General features: G+C 41.4%; 1 protein-coding gene across 2 annotated transcripts in view; it reads left to right on the top strand.

The window, feature by feature from the left end:
• The first annotated feature begins 274 nt into the window (after nt 1-274).
• LOC132406153 (hippocampus abundant transcript 1 protein-like) overlaps nt 275-16,526 on the top strand; it is a 70,785-nt gene continuing 54,533 nt past the window's right edge. The window contains exon 1 of one of the 2 annotated variants that reach the window (XM_059991421.1): nt 275-520. In XM_059991421.1, coding sequence (XP_059847404.1) covers nt 440-520 — 81 coding nt within the window. In that variant the 5' untranslated portion in view covers nt 275-439. Of the gene's footprint in view, nt 521-739; nt 994-16,526 lie in introns of those variants that run through there. The other variant, XM_059991422.1, reaches the window with a different exon arrangement.

The following is a 16,526-nucleotide window of genomic DNA, read 5'->3' as shown; positions in this document are numbered from 1 at the left end:
GACATGGCGAAGAGAGACGAGCTCGGTGATTGACTTTGCCACCGGCCTCTCAGGCACGGGCTTATTGCGTCAAACTGCGTGATCAGCCGCGACCAATGAGAACGGAGGACAGGCGTGGTTCAGGGAAATGGGCGCGGTCACAAACGCTTTCTGGCGGCGTGCGCGTTGAGTTTAACATCTAGTGGGCGTGTTTCTGGCCATCTGTGGGCGTGGCTTCCGCACGATGCAGGTGGGGTTACGGGATTGTACTAGCAGGTTTGGCTACGTCACGCACGCAAGGCCGGGCAGGCGGTCGGCAATTGGGCAGCGGGCGAAGTTCGGTTGAGGCGGCGGCGGCGGCGTCTGCGGGAAATGGCGGACAGGGGTCGGGGCGGCTGTCGGTTCCGGCCGTTTCTATGGCGATGAGGCAGGTCGAGCCGGCTCGGGCCGCGTGAGCAAAATGACTCAAGGAAAGAAAAAGAAGCGGCTGAATCGCAGCGTCCTGCTGGCCAAGAAAATCATCATCAAGGACGGCGGCACGGTAAGGCAGCGACAGCTCCCGGGAGGGACAGGACTTCGATCTATGGGCCCAGGAGGAAGGGTTAATGGACCAAGGCGGGGTCTGGTTTTGAGGCGTGGGTTATGTTTTTCCGACGGGGACGAGGAGTGAAGGGTGGAGTTACTGTATTTCGGGGAGGTGTGTGTTGGGGGTTTTGGAGGAGTGGGATTAATTAAAGGGATGAAATTTCAGTGGGGGGGGCGCGAGTAGATTGAAAGGAGGGGTGATAGTGTCTTCAAAGGTTATCTGGTATGTTGAAGTGTGGAGGAGCCTCCTTTGGGGAGGGGCTGCGATATTAAGGTTTGAATGGTTGGTTGCGGAGTAAGGGGAGATATTTTGAGGTAACGCGTTAAAGTGGAGACAATTCTCGGATGAGCCGTGATCTTGTTGAATGGATGAACCTTCATGAAAGGATGCGCTGCTGAATATATCCGATTTCTTATGGAGGATGTGAGGTATGTGTCAACAATCCGATTTGTGTAATATGTAACTTCTCTGGGATATCTTCGTGGTAAATGTTTTTGGGTAAATTAGATATTTTCGCGTTGGTGAAGCAGATGTGATTTGTTTATACAAGAACTAGAAAGGAATGGGTGGAATATGTTAAGGCTGGATCATTATGTTCTCTATGAGTGCCATGATTTAAGGTGTGTTGTATGAGCTTGTCCAAAACTCTGAATTTGTTTGAAAGTAAATGGTCAGATTATCAGAACCATGGGTATATTGAATTAAGACTCAAAGATTTGGCTGTATGACATTGATAAGGCCTTAAGTCATAAAAGCAGGATTAAGCCATTTGGCCCTTTGAAGCTGTTTTGCAATTCAATCATGGCTAATTTTATTTCTTTCTCAACCTAATTCTCCATCCTTCATTCTGCACCATTTGATGTCCTTACTAATCAAGAATCTGTTAAACTCATTGTTAAATACCAAATGTCTTGGCCTCTACAGCCACCTGTGGCAATGAATTCCACAGATTTACCACCTGCCTGCAAAAGAAATTCCTCCTCATCTCTGTTCAGAGGCTGTGCCCTCTGGTCCTATACTCTACCACTGTTGGAACCATCTTCTGCATGTCCACTCTATCTAGGTCTTTCAATATTCAGTAAGTTTCAATGAGATTCTTTCTTCTCCCCCCCCCCCCCCCCCAAGTCTGGCATCTTCTAAACTACAGAGTACATGTCCCAGAGCCATCAAATGCTCCTCGTAAATTAACCTTTTCATTCCTGGGATAATTTTCATAAATCTCCCTGCACCCAATGTTGGCACATCCTTTCTTGGATAAGGAGCCCAAATCTGCTGTCAGTACTCCAAGTGGGGTCTGACTAATGCCTTGTAGAGTCCCAGCATTACATCCATGCTTTTATATTCTAGTTGTATGGAAATTAATGCTAACTTTGCATTTGTCTTCCTTGCCACTGATTCAAACTTCAAGCTAACCTTTAAGAAATCCAGCACAAGGACACCCAGGTAACTTGGCTCATCTGATTTTTGAATTCCTCCCCCCTTTAAAAAATGGTCTACACTTTATTAGTTCTACCAAAGTGCATGGCCATACATTTATCTATGCTATATTCCATCGGCCACATCTTTGCCCATTCTCCTAATCTGTCCATCCCCTTATACAGAATTGCTGCTTTATTAACACAACCTGCCCCTCCACCTATCATTGTATTATCTGCAAACTTGGCCACTGTGTCATCAGTTCTGTTTCCCAGATTACTAACATATAACGTGAAAAGCAGTGCGCCCATCATCAATCCCCATGGAATGTTACTAGTTACTGGCCAACCAGAAAGGCCACCTTTATTCCCATTCTTTGCCTCTTGCCAGTCGGGCAATCTCTTTCCATGGTAGTATTTTTCCTATAATACCATGAGCTCTTATCTTGGTCTGCAGCCTTGTGTGGTGCCTTGTCAAACGCCTTCTGAAAATCCAATTAAACAATATTCACGGACTCCCCTTGGTCTATCCTGCATGTTACTTCCTCAAAGAATTCCAGTAGATCTGTCTGGCAAGATTTCCCCTTAGGGAAACCATACTGACTTTGGCCTATGTGCCTCCAAGTACCTGACACCTCATGCTTTTTCCATCTCTCATAGTTTGTACCTCACATCCTGGCAACTTTTTGGAGGTCATCAGGGTCTTTTTACCTTTGTAGTTTCTTAATTTTGCTCACAATACTACATCTTTTAAATCTCTCATTTCTTTGTAAGCATTTGACTGAATTTTTTTAAGAAACAAAGTGCTTCACTCCCTCTGTCCACTTGCCTGGCCTCTTGATATGCTGTGATCTTCTTTCAAGGAATGAAAGATCTGCAATGGCAAGATGAATTAAGTTATGTAGGCAAAGTATTAAATTTGATTCTGATCGTGTGGTGTGGGAGGGAAATGTTAACAACAGATAAAATGATCAGGTAGAATGTTGCGATAATTCATGTAAATTTAAGTGCTGTGCCAGATTGGCTGAGTGAAGACTAATGTAGAAAGACTAGTAGATTGGAAACAACTATAATTGAGAAAAAGTTTATGAACCCTTAACTGCTTTTCTGCATTAATTACTCAATGTAGTCTAAGTCTTCATCTATGTCACAATAATTTGTCTAAATTAGTAACACAAACTATTGTACTTTTCATGTCTTTATTGAACAGATTGTTCAATATTTCAGAGTCTAGACTGGAAAACTTATGTGAACCCTTGTATTTAATAACTGGTAGAACCTCCTTTAGCAGCAATAACCTCCACCAAATGTTTTCTGTAGCTACTGATCAGACTTGCACAATGGTGAGAAGGAATTTTAGACCATACCTTTATACAAAACTGTTTCATTTAATCAATATTTGTGGGATACTTGCATGAACAGCCCTCCAAGTCACACCACAGTATCTCAATTTGGTTAAATTCTGGACTCTGATGGCCATTCCAAAACACAAATTTTCTTCTTTTTAAACCATTCTGCTGTTGATTCACTCTTGTGTTTCAGATCATTGTCTTGTTGCATTGTCCAAGTTCTGTTAAGCTTTAGGTGACGGCCTGCTACTCTGACATTCTCCTGTAAAATTTTATTCCCTGAACGATTGAAAGCTGTCCAAGCCCTGAGGTAGAAAAGCAGCCCCAAATCATGATGATCCTTCCACCATGCTTCACAGTTGGGATGAGCTTTTATGTTGGTGTGCATTGCTCTTTGTGATTCTGTTATATATACCAGAAGACATAGTGGTACATTTCTGCCAGTAAGTTTACCTTTTGTCTCCTCTGGCCACAGAACATTGTCCCAGAAGCATTGTAGAACTTTCAGGTGGTCTGTTGCAAACTTGAAACATGCAGCAGTGTTTTTTTTGGGAGACTAGTGGTTTCCTCCATGGTGTCGTTCCATGAACATCATTCTTGTACAGTGTTTTTTTTTTATATAGTAGATACGTGAACCGAGAGATTTCTGCAGGTCATTTGCTAATACCCTTGGGTTTTTCATTTCCTTCAGCATTGTGCTCTTGGTATGATCTTTGCTGGAGAGTAGCAACAGTACTGAATTTCCTCCTATTTATAGAAAATTTCTCTTATTGTGGGCTGATGAACACTCAGGTCTTTGGAAGTGCTCTCGTAGCCTCTCCCAGCATTATGCATCTCTACAGTTCTTCTAAGGTCATCTGAAAGTTAAGAGGTAACCTGACTTTGTGTGTCTTTTTTCTATAAAAAAGCACCTCTACAACCCACACCTTCAAACTCATCTCATTGATTAGAGCACCTGACTCCAATTAGCTTTTGTAGAAGGCATTACCCTGGAGGTTCACGTACTTTTTTTGAACCTAGACTGTGATTGTTTAAATGGTGTACCCAGTATTGACGAGAAGAAGTACAGTTGTTTGTGTTATTAATTTAGGTAGATTGTGTTTGTCTATTATTGTGACTTGGATGAATATCAGACCTCGTTATATGAATAATTAATGAAGAAAAGCAGGTAATTGCAAAGGGTTCACAAACTTTTTCTTTACTGGTGTCCTGTCATTTAAGCCAAGTAAATAGTGGCTAAACAACACACAAAACACTGGAGGAACTCAGTAGGCCAGGCAGCATCTGTGGGTGGGGGAAGTACAGTCAACGTTTCAGGCCAAAACCCTTCAGCAGGATTGGAGGAAAAAAGGTGAGTAGATTTAAAAGGTGGGAGGGGGGGAGGATAGAAACATAAGGTGATAGGTAAAATTGGGAGGGGGAGATGAAGTAAAGAGCTGAGAATTAGATTGGTGAAAGAGATGCAGAACTGGACAAAGGGAAATCTGATGGAGGACAGAAGGCCATTGAAGAAAGAAAAGGTGGGGAGGGAGGAGCGCCAGAAGGTGGTAATGGGTGGGCAAGGAGATAAGGTGGGAGATTGACCTGTGGGAATGGAAAGTGGAATTAAAATGGGTGTCCACTGGCTTGTCCCACTTCACCTGGAAGGACTTTTGGGGCCCTGAATGGTAGTGAGGGAGGAGGTATAGGGGCAGGTGAAGCATGATGTGCTTGCAAGGATGAGTCTTGAGAGAGATCAGTGCGGAGGGACGAATGGACAAAGGTGTCACATAGGGAGCAATTCCTGTGGAAAGCAGTAAGTTTGGGTGGGGGAGGGAAAGATGTGCTTGGTGATGGGAACTCATTGGAGATGGCAGAAGTTATAGAGAATTGTGTGCTGGACGCAAAGGCTGGTGAGGTGGTAGGTAAGGACAAGAGGAACATTCTTGGGTGGCGGAGAATGGGGTAAGGGCAGACGTACGTGAAATGGAAGAGGTGCTGTTGAGGGCAGTGTTAATGGTGGAGGAAGGGAAGCCCCTTTGGTGCTAATTGTTTACAGATTCCTCCATGACGTCCCTCTCTTTGTGTCTGCTTCACCCAATTGTCCATATCTATCCACATCTTGATTGTGTCCACATTAACTTGCTAAAATCCTTTAGCAGTCAAACTTTCTTCTTAAACTTTGCCTTCTTGCTTTGATTACACTTTGAAACAGATGAGTTTGTCTTAGCTTCTTGTCCTCTAATATCTCCTTTACATGGCTCAGGCTCATATAGTTTAACCAATGCTAAAGGTATCATCAAAATAGAGATTTATTTGTTAATCCATTTGTGTTGTAATGAAAAGAAGCTGACCAATTATTTGCCCACATACCACTGTTTCAAGAGTGCTTTGGAATAATGCTGTTTTAAATCATCTTCTGCTTGCTTCCTTGCATCACTTGTTAGGCAATATGGTTTTAGCTTGCTAATTTTGTAGTTTATGAATTCCTTGACTCTGGACCACTGAATATAAATGAGGCATTTGCAAATATACACTAAAAGGTGTGTTCTGCACAAGTACAGTAGCTTCTGGAAGTTAGGAGTTGATTCCCGATCTTTAAAGTTCTGTGATCTGAAATGTAATGCCTGAAAACAAAAAAATCTACTGAAGGCATAAATGAAAGACTTGAGGTGGAATGCTGCATGCTCATAGAGAAGAAGGGGAGAGGGATTAATCAGGAAGATTAAATAGAGCTATTGCTAGGCTGTTGGACAAGGGGCCTCATTCTGCTTGTGATACAATTCAAAGTGCAATATTGGGCAAGTCTTTGCATTTCTCAATATTGAACATGAGCGTTTTTAAAGATTTCCAAATATGTCGATATTGAGGTCGATTCTGCCAATTCAGCTTAGTCTGTTCAGTTAAAAAATTAAGTTGTGAGGAGGAGGTAAGAGGAGTCTCGGGTTAAATGGCATGGACTAGTCAGGCTGAAATCATTGCACTGTAAATTTTATGAAGTGGAATTCCTTTGCTTTGGACTGAACAATTGGAAGCAGCAAGGCTTCGGACCCAAGACCCTACAGAGGATAGTAAAAACTGCCGAGAGGATTGCCAGGGTCTCCCTTCCCTCTATTTGAATTGTTTACCAGGAGCATTGTATAAGAAGGACTCGAGGCATTGCTGAGGATCCCTACCACTCATCCCACAATCTCTTTGACCCACTACCATCAGGAAAGAAATGGAGGAGCATCAGGACTAGGACTGCCAGACTGGGCAACAGCTTCTTCCCTCAGGCTGTGAGACTAATGAATACCCTGTCATCACCAAGGTCGTTACCAGGATGGCTGTTTACCACCTACCTGTGCTGCTCACTACATGCATTTTGAACTATATTATCAATTTTCGGTAACATTTTGTGTCTTGTGGGTGCACAGGAACATTTCATTTGGCGGTATATATGTACAGTCAATTGACAAGAATGAACGAGAGTGGAAAACTAAAAAGGACAAAAATGAGGAAGGATTCTGAATAAGGGTCAAAGAGAAAAGTACTAGCTTGCATGTATTTATTACATGTAATAGGAAAATATTTATTCAGAGACATTATTGTAGGTATTCCTTTTATTTGTATCCCAGGTTTCAGGCTCTGTATATAATTCCCAAAAGTGGTTGTTTTAAAATTTCAGAGTAAAATATTCACCATTCACTTTACCTCAATATTTGTAATAGCCGACGAAGGTGAAAACTCCCAACTTTTTGAAGATGCTTGCATTTTGGATCTGCCACATCCTCTTACCCCTAACTCTGCTTCCTTCCCTGTCCCTATTTAATATGGATTCATTATAGATTTATCAGCCAAAACCCTCAATTTACCTCACCTTCTCCCTCACCTATCACCTGGCATTTTGTACTCCTTCCCCTCCCCCACCTTAGTCTGGCTTCTTCCCCCTTGTTCAGCCCTGAGGAAGGATGTTAGCTGAAGCATATTTCCCTCCATAGATGCTGCCTGACCTGCTGATCTCCTCCAGCATGTTGTGTGTGTTCCTCAATTTAGTAATCTGGATGAAGTTTCCAAATATCTGGTGGCAGCTATGCCTATAAATGATGGCACTTATTGCCCTTTACTCAAAAGAGTAACACTAGCTAGCCTGTGCATAAGCTGGAAATGTAAGCTATCAATGAGTTACATGGTGCTTAGTGTTCCAGTGCTAACCTTGGTTGGCATTGTTTAAAAAATTCACCTGCACCCAATACACCAAGAGAATGGGAGATTACTAAAGTACAGTGTGTTCTGAAATTTTATTTCTGAGCAAAGCCTAAAATAGTAGTATCTGCTATTCATTTTGCTGATCTGTAGAAAATAACCCTATTCCAATTTCTGCAGAAAACAAAATGGTTGATTACCTGTACCATGCCCCTCTATCTTTGAACTGTAGGTTCACCTATGATTTTTCTGCTCCATGTAGGCATTTAGGATATCAATTTTTACAATTCCCAGAAATTACTGTCTGGCCATTTGGTTAACATTCTGTATATGTTTGCATCTGCTTCTGCCATTGCATGAGGTAGTCTTGAAATCAATGATTTCTATCAGAAATCAGCCATGGTTCTTTTAATCACAATGAGTATGGCTGAAGGCCAATCAGTTACGACCAGACAAAGACTATACCAGAGCTCTCTAGCTAGTTTGATTTCACCACTTTTCCCATTGTCCTGCAAAATCTTTCTTTCAGCTCTGTTTTGAAGGCAGCAGGTGCATCAGATTTTGTTGTAGCCTTTAGTAGAACATGTTAGCCACTTATGAAAAAGAATTATCGTATCTTTTTTCTAATGTAGCCATTGTTTTTTCTATATATTTTAGATCTTGACCATCTACTAACTGCCTATGATTGTTGTTTTAAATTCAATCCAATCTTCGTACAATCTTTTCAAAGGAAATAACCCCAGCTTCCTCAGTCTATCTCTGTGATGAAAGTTCCTCATCCAGGAATCATTTTGCTAAATCTGACTGGACCCTCTCAAAGCCTTCACATCATTCCTAAACTGTAACAACATTGTGACACTTTATCAAATACCCTCTGGGAGTCTATGCTGTACATCATGTTAATCACATTTCCTTTGAATGTCTGTTATCACCAGATTGGTTAATTAGTTATTATTTGCCTTTAAAAAATTGTATCCGGCTCTATAATCAATTCACACTTGTCAAATGTTACTGATTCTATCCCTGCTTGTTTTTTGAACTTACCCCACCACTGAGTTTAAACTGATTGGTCAGAAGAAAAATGTAGTACTTGCAATTTATTTTAGTCCTGTGGCACTATGGCTAAATAGTGCCATTTAGCACTTAGAAGTGCTTAGGAGAATATGATCTTGTAGAATTTTTCTTCTTTTGTGTGAACACCCATTTGGACCAGATTATTTATTTGCTAGGTGCAGCTAGCCTTCCAGGATTTTAAAAACAAAAATGTTGAAAGTACTTGCCGTTTGTGTGGAGAGGAGCAGACTTGATGTTGCATGCTGATGCTTTCATCAGAACCATAAAGTCAGAAATCAAGCCTGTTTTGAGTTGCTGAGAAACAGAGAGAACATCAGGAATGTCTGTGATGGGGTGAATGATACTAGAGGTGGTATATTCAGCTGTAGAGGATGGTGAAGGCTTTTTTCCCCAGCTTGCCTGAGGACATGTACATTGAAGTTGAATATGGACAGGGGAGCATGAAGAAACAAAACAAAACTTGACTATGAGATGGATTCCTGCAAATCCAAAGTAAGTGCTGAAACTACCTAGCATGACAGATGGCATTTGTAATGGCAAGCTGTTTTTTGATGTTGCATGATGAACTAACTTCAAAAGTCTAATTTAGTGTTGAGTGTCAAGGGTTGTAAACTGCTTGGTGAGAAAATGAAGTACTTGCTTTTGGGCCCAAACTTGTATTGGTTTTGTTTGGAACATTGTCAGAGGCCAGAAATGGGGGGGGGGGGGGGGGGAGAAGAGATGAGAGTCAAAACATCAGGGAATTGGAAATGCAAGGTCTTCATTGGAAACTAAAAAGAAGCATTCTGTGAAGTGGTCATCCAGCATGTTCAAGTGGAGTCTTTGTCATGCTTGCACTTGATCAATTTTTAACCCATTCAGAATCTCAGTCATCCTTTTGAGATTTTGCTGGACCTTATTTCTGATGAAACTGATTTATTACCTCAGCCTCACCCTCTGCCTCCAAGTAAATTTCCTTTTTCTTCTTTGATTAATTCCACCCCGTTTTGCTTTTTCAGTAATATATCCATGGAATTTTTTTTCGGATTTTCTTCTTGTATGCTGCCAGTTTTTGTTCATGCTTTTTGCTTCCCATATTTGCGTTCTGACATATCTCTGCACTTGGACAGGCTCAAGGACAGCTTTTACCCTGCTGTTATACTATTGAATAGTTCCTTGGAATAAGATAGATGCTTGACCTCAAAATCTACCTTGTTATGACCTTGCACATTATTGACTGTGTACATTGTACTTTCTATCTAGCTGTTACATTAAGTTCTACATTCTGTTATTGTTTTACTTGTGTTATCTGGTATACTGTGTAATGACTTGATCTGTGTGTATAGTGTGGTGCTCCAGCTTTTTATTGTGTCTAGGTACATGTGACAATAATAAAGCAATTCCATTTCCAACTCTGTTTGATTCTCACTTGTCTGTTAATAACCTGACATCAGTTGTATGTTTTTTTTCATTTTGCCTTACTCCATCTTTGCTGTTTGTGGGAATGTACCTAGGATTTAGCAAAACTATATCTTTTAAAGAATTCTCATTATTCAATTACAATTCTGTCTACCAAGCTTTGACTACAGTTTTCCTGGGTCGAGCCTATTCTCATTCTGTTCTTGGCTGTTTTTACCTTTGTGTTTCCTGTATCCTTTCAGGAGTATTCTACTCATATGGTCTGTCTTCTAGATATTGCCACAGTGATTGGTCCACTGGGCCTTAGTCAGTTCCAGAACTAAGCCCACCAATGCGATCAGCCTAGAAAGAAATTCTTATAAACGCACTTCAAAAACTCCATCCTCTTTGTAATACTTGTTTTTGCTGATCCAGAACATTTGGATTTTTGAAGATTTTATTCTTTCTGCACATCTCTACAATTTACCTATAAAATTTCTGCTGCAATATCAGTCCTGTAGTGTACAGATTACTGCTAAAAGTGTAATCAAATTTTTAATTCTAAACATTCTGTTGTGCTGTCACATTTCTCTGGTACTGCAATGCTTTCCTTAATGCTTGCACTCATTACCTTACAACCCCTCCTCCCTCACCATTCTACTTCCTATTTTGTCTGACTTTGATATACAGTGCCTATAAAAAGTATTCACCCCCCCCAAGATGTTTTCATGTATTATTGCTTTACAACATTGAATCACAATGGATTTAATTTAGATTTTTTGACATTGATCAAGTGTCAAAGTGAATACAATTTTCTACAAATTGGTCAAAATTTATTACAATTATTAAGCACAAAATAATTGATTCCATAATTACTCACCCCCTTCAAGTCGGTATTTAGTAGATGTACCTTTGACAGACCTTTGAGTCTGTGTGGATAGGTCTCTGTCAGATAGGATGGGGATCGTACGTAAACAGTCCTTTTCAAGTCCAGCCACAAACTCTCAATTGGATTGAGGTCTGGACTCTGACTTGGCCACTTCTGGACATTAACTTTGTTTTTAAGCCATTCCTGTATAGCTTTGTTGATCATAGATGACCAGCTCTACCTTTGAATGACTTCTAAAACCAATTGGCTGCACCAGTGGTGACTAGGTGTGGCATATTATGCAATCAATTATTTTGTTTTGTATTTGTAATTTAGATCACTTTGTGGAGACCTGTTTTCACTTTAACACGTGAGTATTTTTCTGTTGGATAGTGTCAAAAAAAAACAAATCCACTGATTCAATGTTGTAAAATAACAAAACGTGCTAACTTCCGGGGGGGGGGGGGGGGGTTGAATACTTTTTTATATAGGCACAGTATTTAGAATCCAATCCTGTCCTGTCTTTTTCTCCTCCAGCCAGATTGTTGTAACACACACAAAATGCTGGAGATACTCAGCAGGCTGGACTCTCTCAAACATTCAATTGACTGTTTCTAGGATTGTGACACTTTAATTTTGTGGTTATTTACACCTGTGGCTTGGGGTGGAAGGGTCTCTTTAGTTGTCAAGGCCATTTAAGGGTGAGCATCTATGATCAAGAAAGCACTATCACTAATCTGGAAAGTTCACATCCCATTGGAAGAATGACAATAGACTATAGGTGCAGGAGTAGGCCATTTTGGCCCTTCGAGCCAATACCGCCATTCAATGTGATTATGGCTGATCATCCACAATCAGTACCCTGTTCCTGCCTTCTCTCCGTATCCCTTGACTCCACTATCTTTAAGAGTTCTATCTAACCCTTTCTTAAAGCATCCAGAGAATTGAACTCCACTGCCTTCTGAGGCAGAGCATTCCATAGTTCCACAACTCTCTGGGTGAAAAAGCTTTTCCTGAACTCCGTTCTAAATGGCCTAGCCCTTATTCTTAAGCTGTGGCCTCTGGTTCTGGACTCCCCCAACATCAGGAACATGTTTCCTGCCTCTAGCGTGTCCAATCCCTTAATAATCTTATGTTTCAATCAGATCCCCAATCATCCTTCTAAATTCCAGTGTATACAAGCCCAGTAGCTCCAATCTTTTAACATATGACAGTTCTGCCATCCTGGGAATTAACCTTGTGAACCTACGCTGCACTCCCTCAATAGCAAGAACGTCTTTCCTCAAATTTGGAGACCAAAACTGAACACAATACTCCAGGTGTGGTCTCACCAGGGCCCTGTACAACTGCAGAACGACCTCTTTGCTCCTATATTCAACTTCCCTTGTTACGAAGGCCAACATGCCATTAGCTTTCTTCACTGCCTGCTGTACCTGCATGCTTACATTGTGACTGATGTACAAGAACGCCTAGATCTCATTGTACTTCCCCTTTTCCTAACTTGACACCATTCAGATTGTAAATGCGTCTGAAGAGCACACTGACTTAAAAAAAAGTGAAGATGGGTGATTAGCCAGTAATTGATAGATTAGTCTCAATCTGTAGTGTGTAAATTGAGCATCATCCGTGCATGATAGAGGAATTCTAACAAGCATGGCTCACTACTTTCTCAGTCTGGAGCAGGGGTCAGCAACCTTTACCACTGAAAGAGCCACTTGGACCCGTTTCCCACAGAAAAGAAAACACTGGGAGCCGCAAAACCCGTTTGACATTTAAAATGAAATAACACTGCATACAACGTTTTTTTTTGCCTTTATGCTATGTATAAACAAACTATAATGTGTTGCATTTATGAAATTGATGAACTCCTGCAGAGAAAACGAAATTACATTTCTGCATGCAACAAAAACATTTTGAACTCCGAAAAAAAGACGTTGGGTTGAAAGTTACTTTTAAGTAAAATACTCAATGTCTATTTGAGTCCTTCTTGTATTTATGAAAAACGCCGAACTTAAATTTTCCGCCAGCAGCAAACCAAAAATAACATCAGCCAGCTGTCAGCCTGAAAAATAAAAGGACTATTTCACTGAACAATGAAAAAATATGAATATACATAAAATAATAGGCAATTAAAATATTTATCATACTTGGTTAATGGGATTTCTGCTCCTGGACCTCAGCGCACAGCGTCTGCACATCAGGGCTGTATGACGTCACCTTCATCTTTACACAGGATCGCAAGCTGTCATCTGTGAGGCGTGCGCGATGTTTGTTTTTAATAAAGTTCATGTTGGAGAACACCTGCTCACTTACATATGTGGATCCAAAGATCGACAGGACTCAAAGCGCATACTTTTTAATGTTTACATAAATGTCGGGCATAGCATTCCATGTTTCGAACACAAGTTTGTCCGGTTTTGGAAGGTTTTCAATATCACTCCATTTGTGTTTCTGAGCAAGAACGGCCTTCTGACGGGCAACATCTTCAAGGTCTGCTGTCAAGCGTCTAAACTTGGACACCCATATGTCTTTGTCGGCTATGTTGGCCAGTTCCATCTCAAGATCAGGTTGACTCACACCTGCCAATGCAGTCGTATTCAGTAGGGAAGGATCGATGCTTAAGGGAGTGACCGGGAAGGATAATGTGTTTTTTTCCTCTCTGAACTCACAGAAGCGTTTCCCAAACGATGTTTGCATTGCGATGATTGCAGAATGTAAATACTCCGAAATTATCATGTCGTGACCTTGTTTGAACTCTCTCAAATTGGGGAAGTGAGACAAAGTGCCTTTCTGTAAATCTCTGGCAAGCACTGTCAACTTGCGCTCGAATGCCAAAACATCCTCCAACATGTGCAGGGCTGTACGTCCTTACCCCTGAAGAGCTGTGTTCAGCGTGTTCAGGTGCGCTGTCATGTCTACCATGAAGTGTAGCTTTTCCAGCCACTCTGGCTGTTCCAGCTCAGGAAAGGTGAGCCCTTTGCTGCCCAGGAAAGTTTTCACTTCTTCCAGACACGCGACAAAGCGTTTCAGCACCTTCCGTCTGGACAGCCAGCGATAAAAACACGTTGTAGCGGTGTCAGTAAACTGCAGTCAAAGATAGCTTTATTCGAACTAAACAGCCTTGCTTTTAAGCCTCCCTCAACCCAGCCCCCATGGACGCAGATGCTGCAAAAGACGCGTACTCACAAACCCCCGTAGGCTATCTCCCTTAGCCGGAATGCTGGCTAATTGTGAGCCGTTTCGGATGTGCCAGGAAATGTGTCGCCACACTTAGATTGTACAAGATCACCATAATCTTCAAATTTAGAATTACATTTCAAAAGCTAACAAACTAACATAAAATACATTTTAATTAAATACTGACCAATTATTTCCCAAAGCCACAGGGAGCCGCAGCACAGAGGTGAAAGAGCCACAAATGGCTCGGGAGCCGCAGGTTGCCGACCCCCGGTCTGGAGGCACAAGAGACTGCAGTTGCTGTAAACACTGCTGGAGAAATTCAGTGGATTAGGCATGGTTATGAAGGTGTAGGGATGTTTGACGTTTTGGATAGAGACCTTGCATCAGGATTGACTGTCTCAATCTCCATCTCATTTTGTATGAAGTTACGTTGTTGCACCTTATTCTGACAGTGAACTGGGAAAATTATTCATTGAAAATGTGTACCCTCCCACAAAAGGTTGTCTCCTCTTACAGACTGAATATTTGCAAATTTAGTGAGGTTAATTTGAATGTAATTATTTGGAATGGGCAAAGTGACATCAGTTTAAGAGTTTATTAAAATGAGCATGAATGAGATCATTTGTGGCTGTCGAAATTCTGTTGTAAAAGTTATGGAACATGGGGTGATTTTAAAAAAAACATTGTATTTTATGGTATTTAAAATGAATTGGCCATACAGTTATTTATAAGGTTTAGATATGTGAGCCGGACATGGAGTGGATAGGTGATGATCAGTTCAACAGTCATCTGTGCCAATCATGACCCTTGTGATGTTCACTTCACGGCAGTCCCTAGCTTGGAAGATGAAATAGTCAATGAGATGCCCCTATTTGGATTAGCGGTGCTGACAAGGTGCTTTGAATTTGTTTTTGTAGCAGAAGAGTATTTGTCATTAGGTTGTGCTCATCACATATGGTGACGTGTGCTCTGTTTGAGTTGATGCTGCCAATACCTTTTTTCCCCCTATTGGTACCCTTCCAAAGTTGAAGTCTCAACAGATTCTGGCATTGAAGTCCCCTAAGAGAGTTATCCTCTTGGGAATGCTTGATGATATCATGTCTATGTAAACATAGAAGGCCTCCTTTCCATGCTCACGGGAGTTTAGAGTTGGTGCAAAAGCGCTCATGACAGTTGCCATTTAGTTGGTAAGTACCAAATGGATTGACCTGAGATGTTCAGGGGAAAGTCAAAGTTGACTGACAAGCTGGTGCTTTATTGCAAACCAACACCATGGATCCCAGGCTTGTCAGCTGCATTCTCTTTCCAGAAGATGTAACTACTTTCTCCCTCAGTTTCCTTCATCTGCCAGATGGGTTTTAGAAAGAGCAGCTAGGTGAATCTGGCACTTCCTCAGTTCTTTGATCTGTTTTCCTCTCTGGCTCATCACTGGTTGCACTATCAGTTTATGCACATTCCAGGCTGGAAAAATGTCATGCTTCTTAGTTTCTGAGCACATGGTGATCCCTCTGAACACAGCCATCCAGCCAGGAGGTGGCTATTTTTAGGGCATCTTTTCAAGACCCCCAAGTGGTGTGAGCAGTCTGATCTGCCATGGGTGCAGGTGCTGAAGTGCTCTTTCTGCCTCACCCACGAGCTCAGTGACTGAATCAAATGTCCAGTGTGCCAGCTCTTGCTGACCTCACAATCCTGCCCCCTTCGCCACTTGCTGAACAGCACAGTATTTAATGCAGGATGTTGGAGTGGATTCCCTTAATGGAGAGAGCCTCTGTGAGACTTTGTTTAACTTAGAGGGGCTGAGTCCTGTAGCATCTGTGGAGTGAAGAATGATGTTTCAGGTCAACTACCTGATTATTTCCAGCTCTATCAGTTTTCGTTTCATGTGTTTGTCTTTTATTAGATGGGGTATGTGAGGTACTTTTGGGTTGATGAGGTGGGGTGGTATAGTAAGTGCATTGCCTCACTGTAATGCATCATATAGGAGGTCATAAATGGTAACATTGTCTAATGTTTTTGGCAGGATTCTCATTTTCAAGTAGATCCATTCATTTTGGAGGTAAAAGGAACATTCTGGGATTAATTTAGCATGCTTCTCAGTTCATTGTGCTCTTCTGTTGCCCCTTGAAGTGGTGCTGGTTTCCTTCCACTTTCAATGTGTATAGTCTCTGTGCTTTTATGAGGGAAGTTTCATAATTTTGACCCAGCAGTGGAGATGTGTCCAAATTAGCCTGACACTTGACCTGCAGGGGAATTTAACAGGTGCAGTATTCTCATGCCATTGTAGACTGTTGAAGTTGCTATCAAGAAGTAATTTGTAATTAAATAGCCTATAGAAAGTTGTATACTGACCAGCTTTCTGTGGTTTGTCTTTGTGATGTGCTCCCATCACGTGCAGTGTATTACAAAGCTATGAACAAGGTTCAGAAGCATGTCATGTTCTTTGGTGCAGCCACTATCCTATCATTCAATCTATCAGGTCTAAATTTTCTCCAGCTAAACAAATGGAAGCCATTTCTTTCAGGCCCTCTGATTGG

This window comes from Hypanus sabinus, chromosome 16 (genome assembly GCF_030144855.1).
Source record: "Hypanus sabinus isolate sHypSab1 chromosome 16, sHypSab1.hap1, whole genome shotgun sequence".
Lineage (NCBI taxonomy): Eukaryota > Metazoa > Chordata > Chondrichthyes > Myliobatiformes > Dasyatidae > Hypanus > Hypanus sabinus.
The sequence above is the reverse complement of the archived record's forward strand: the minus strand, read 5'-3'. Positions and strand labels throughout refer to the sequence as shown.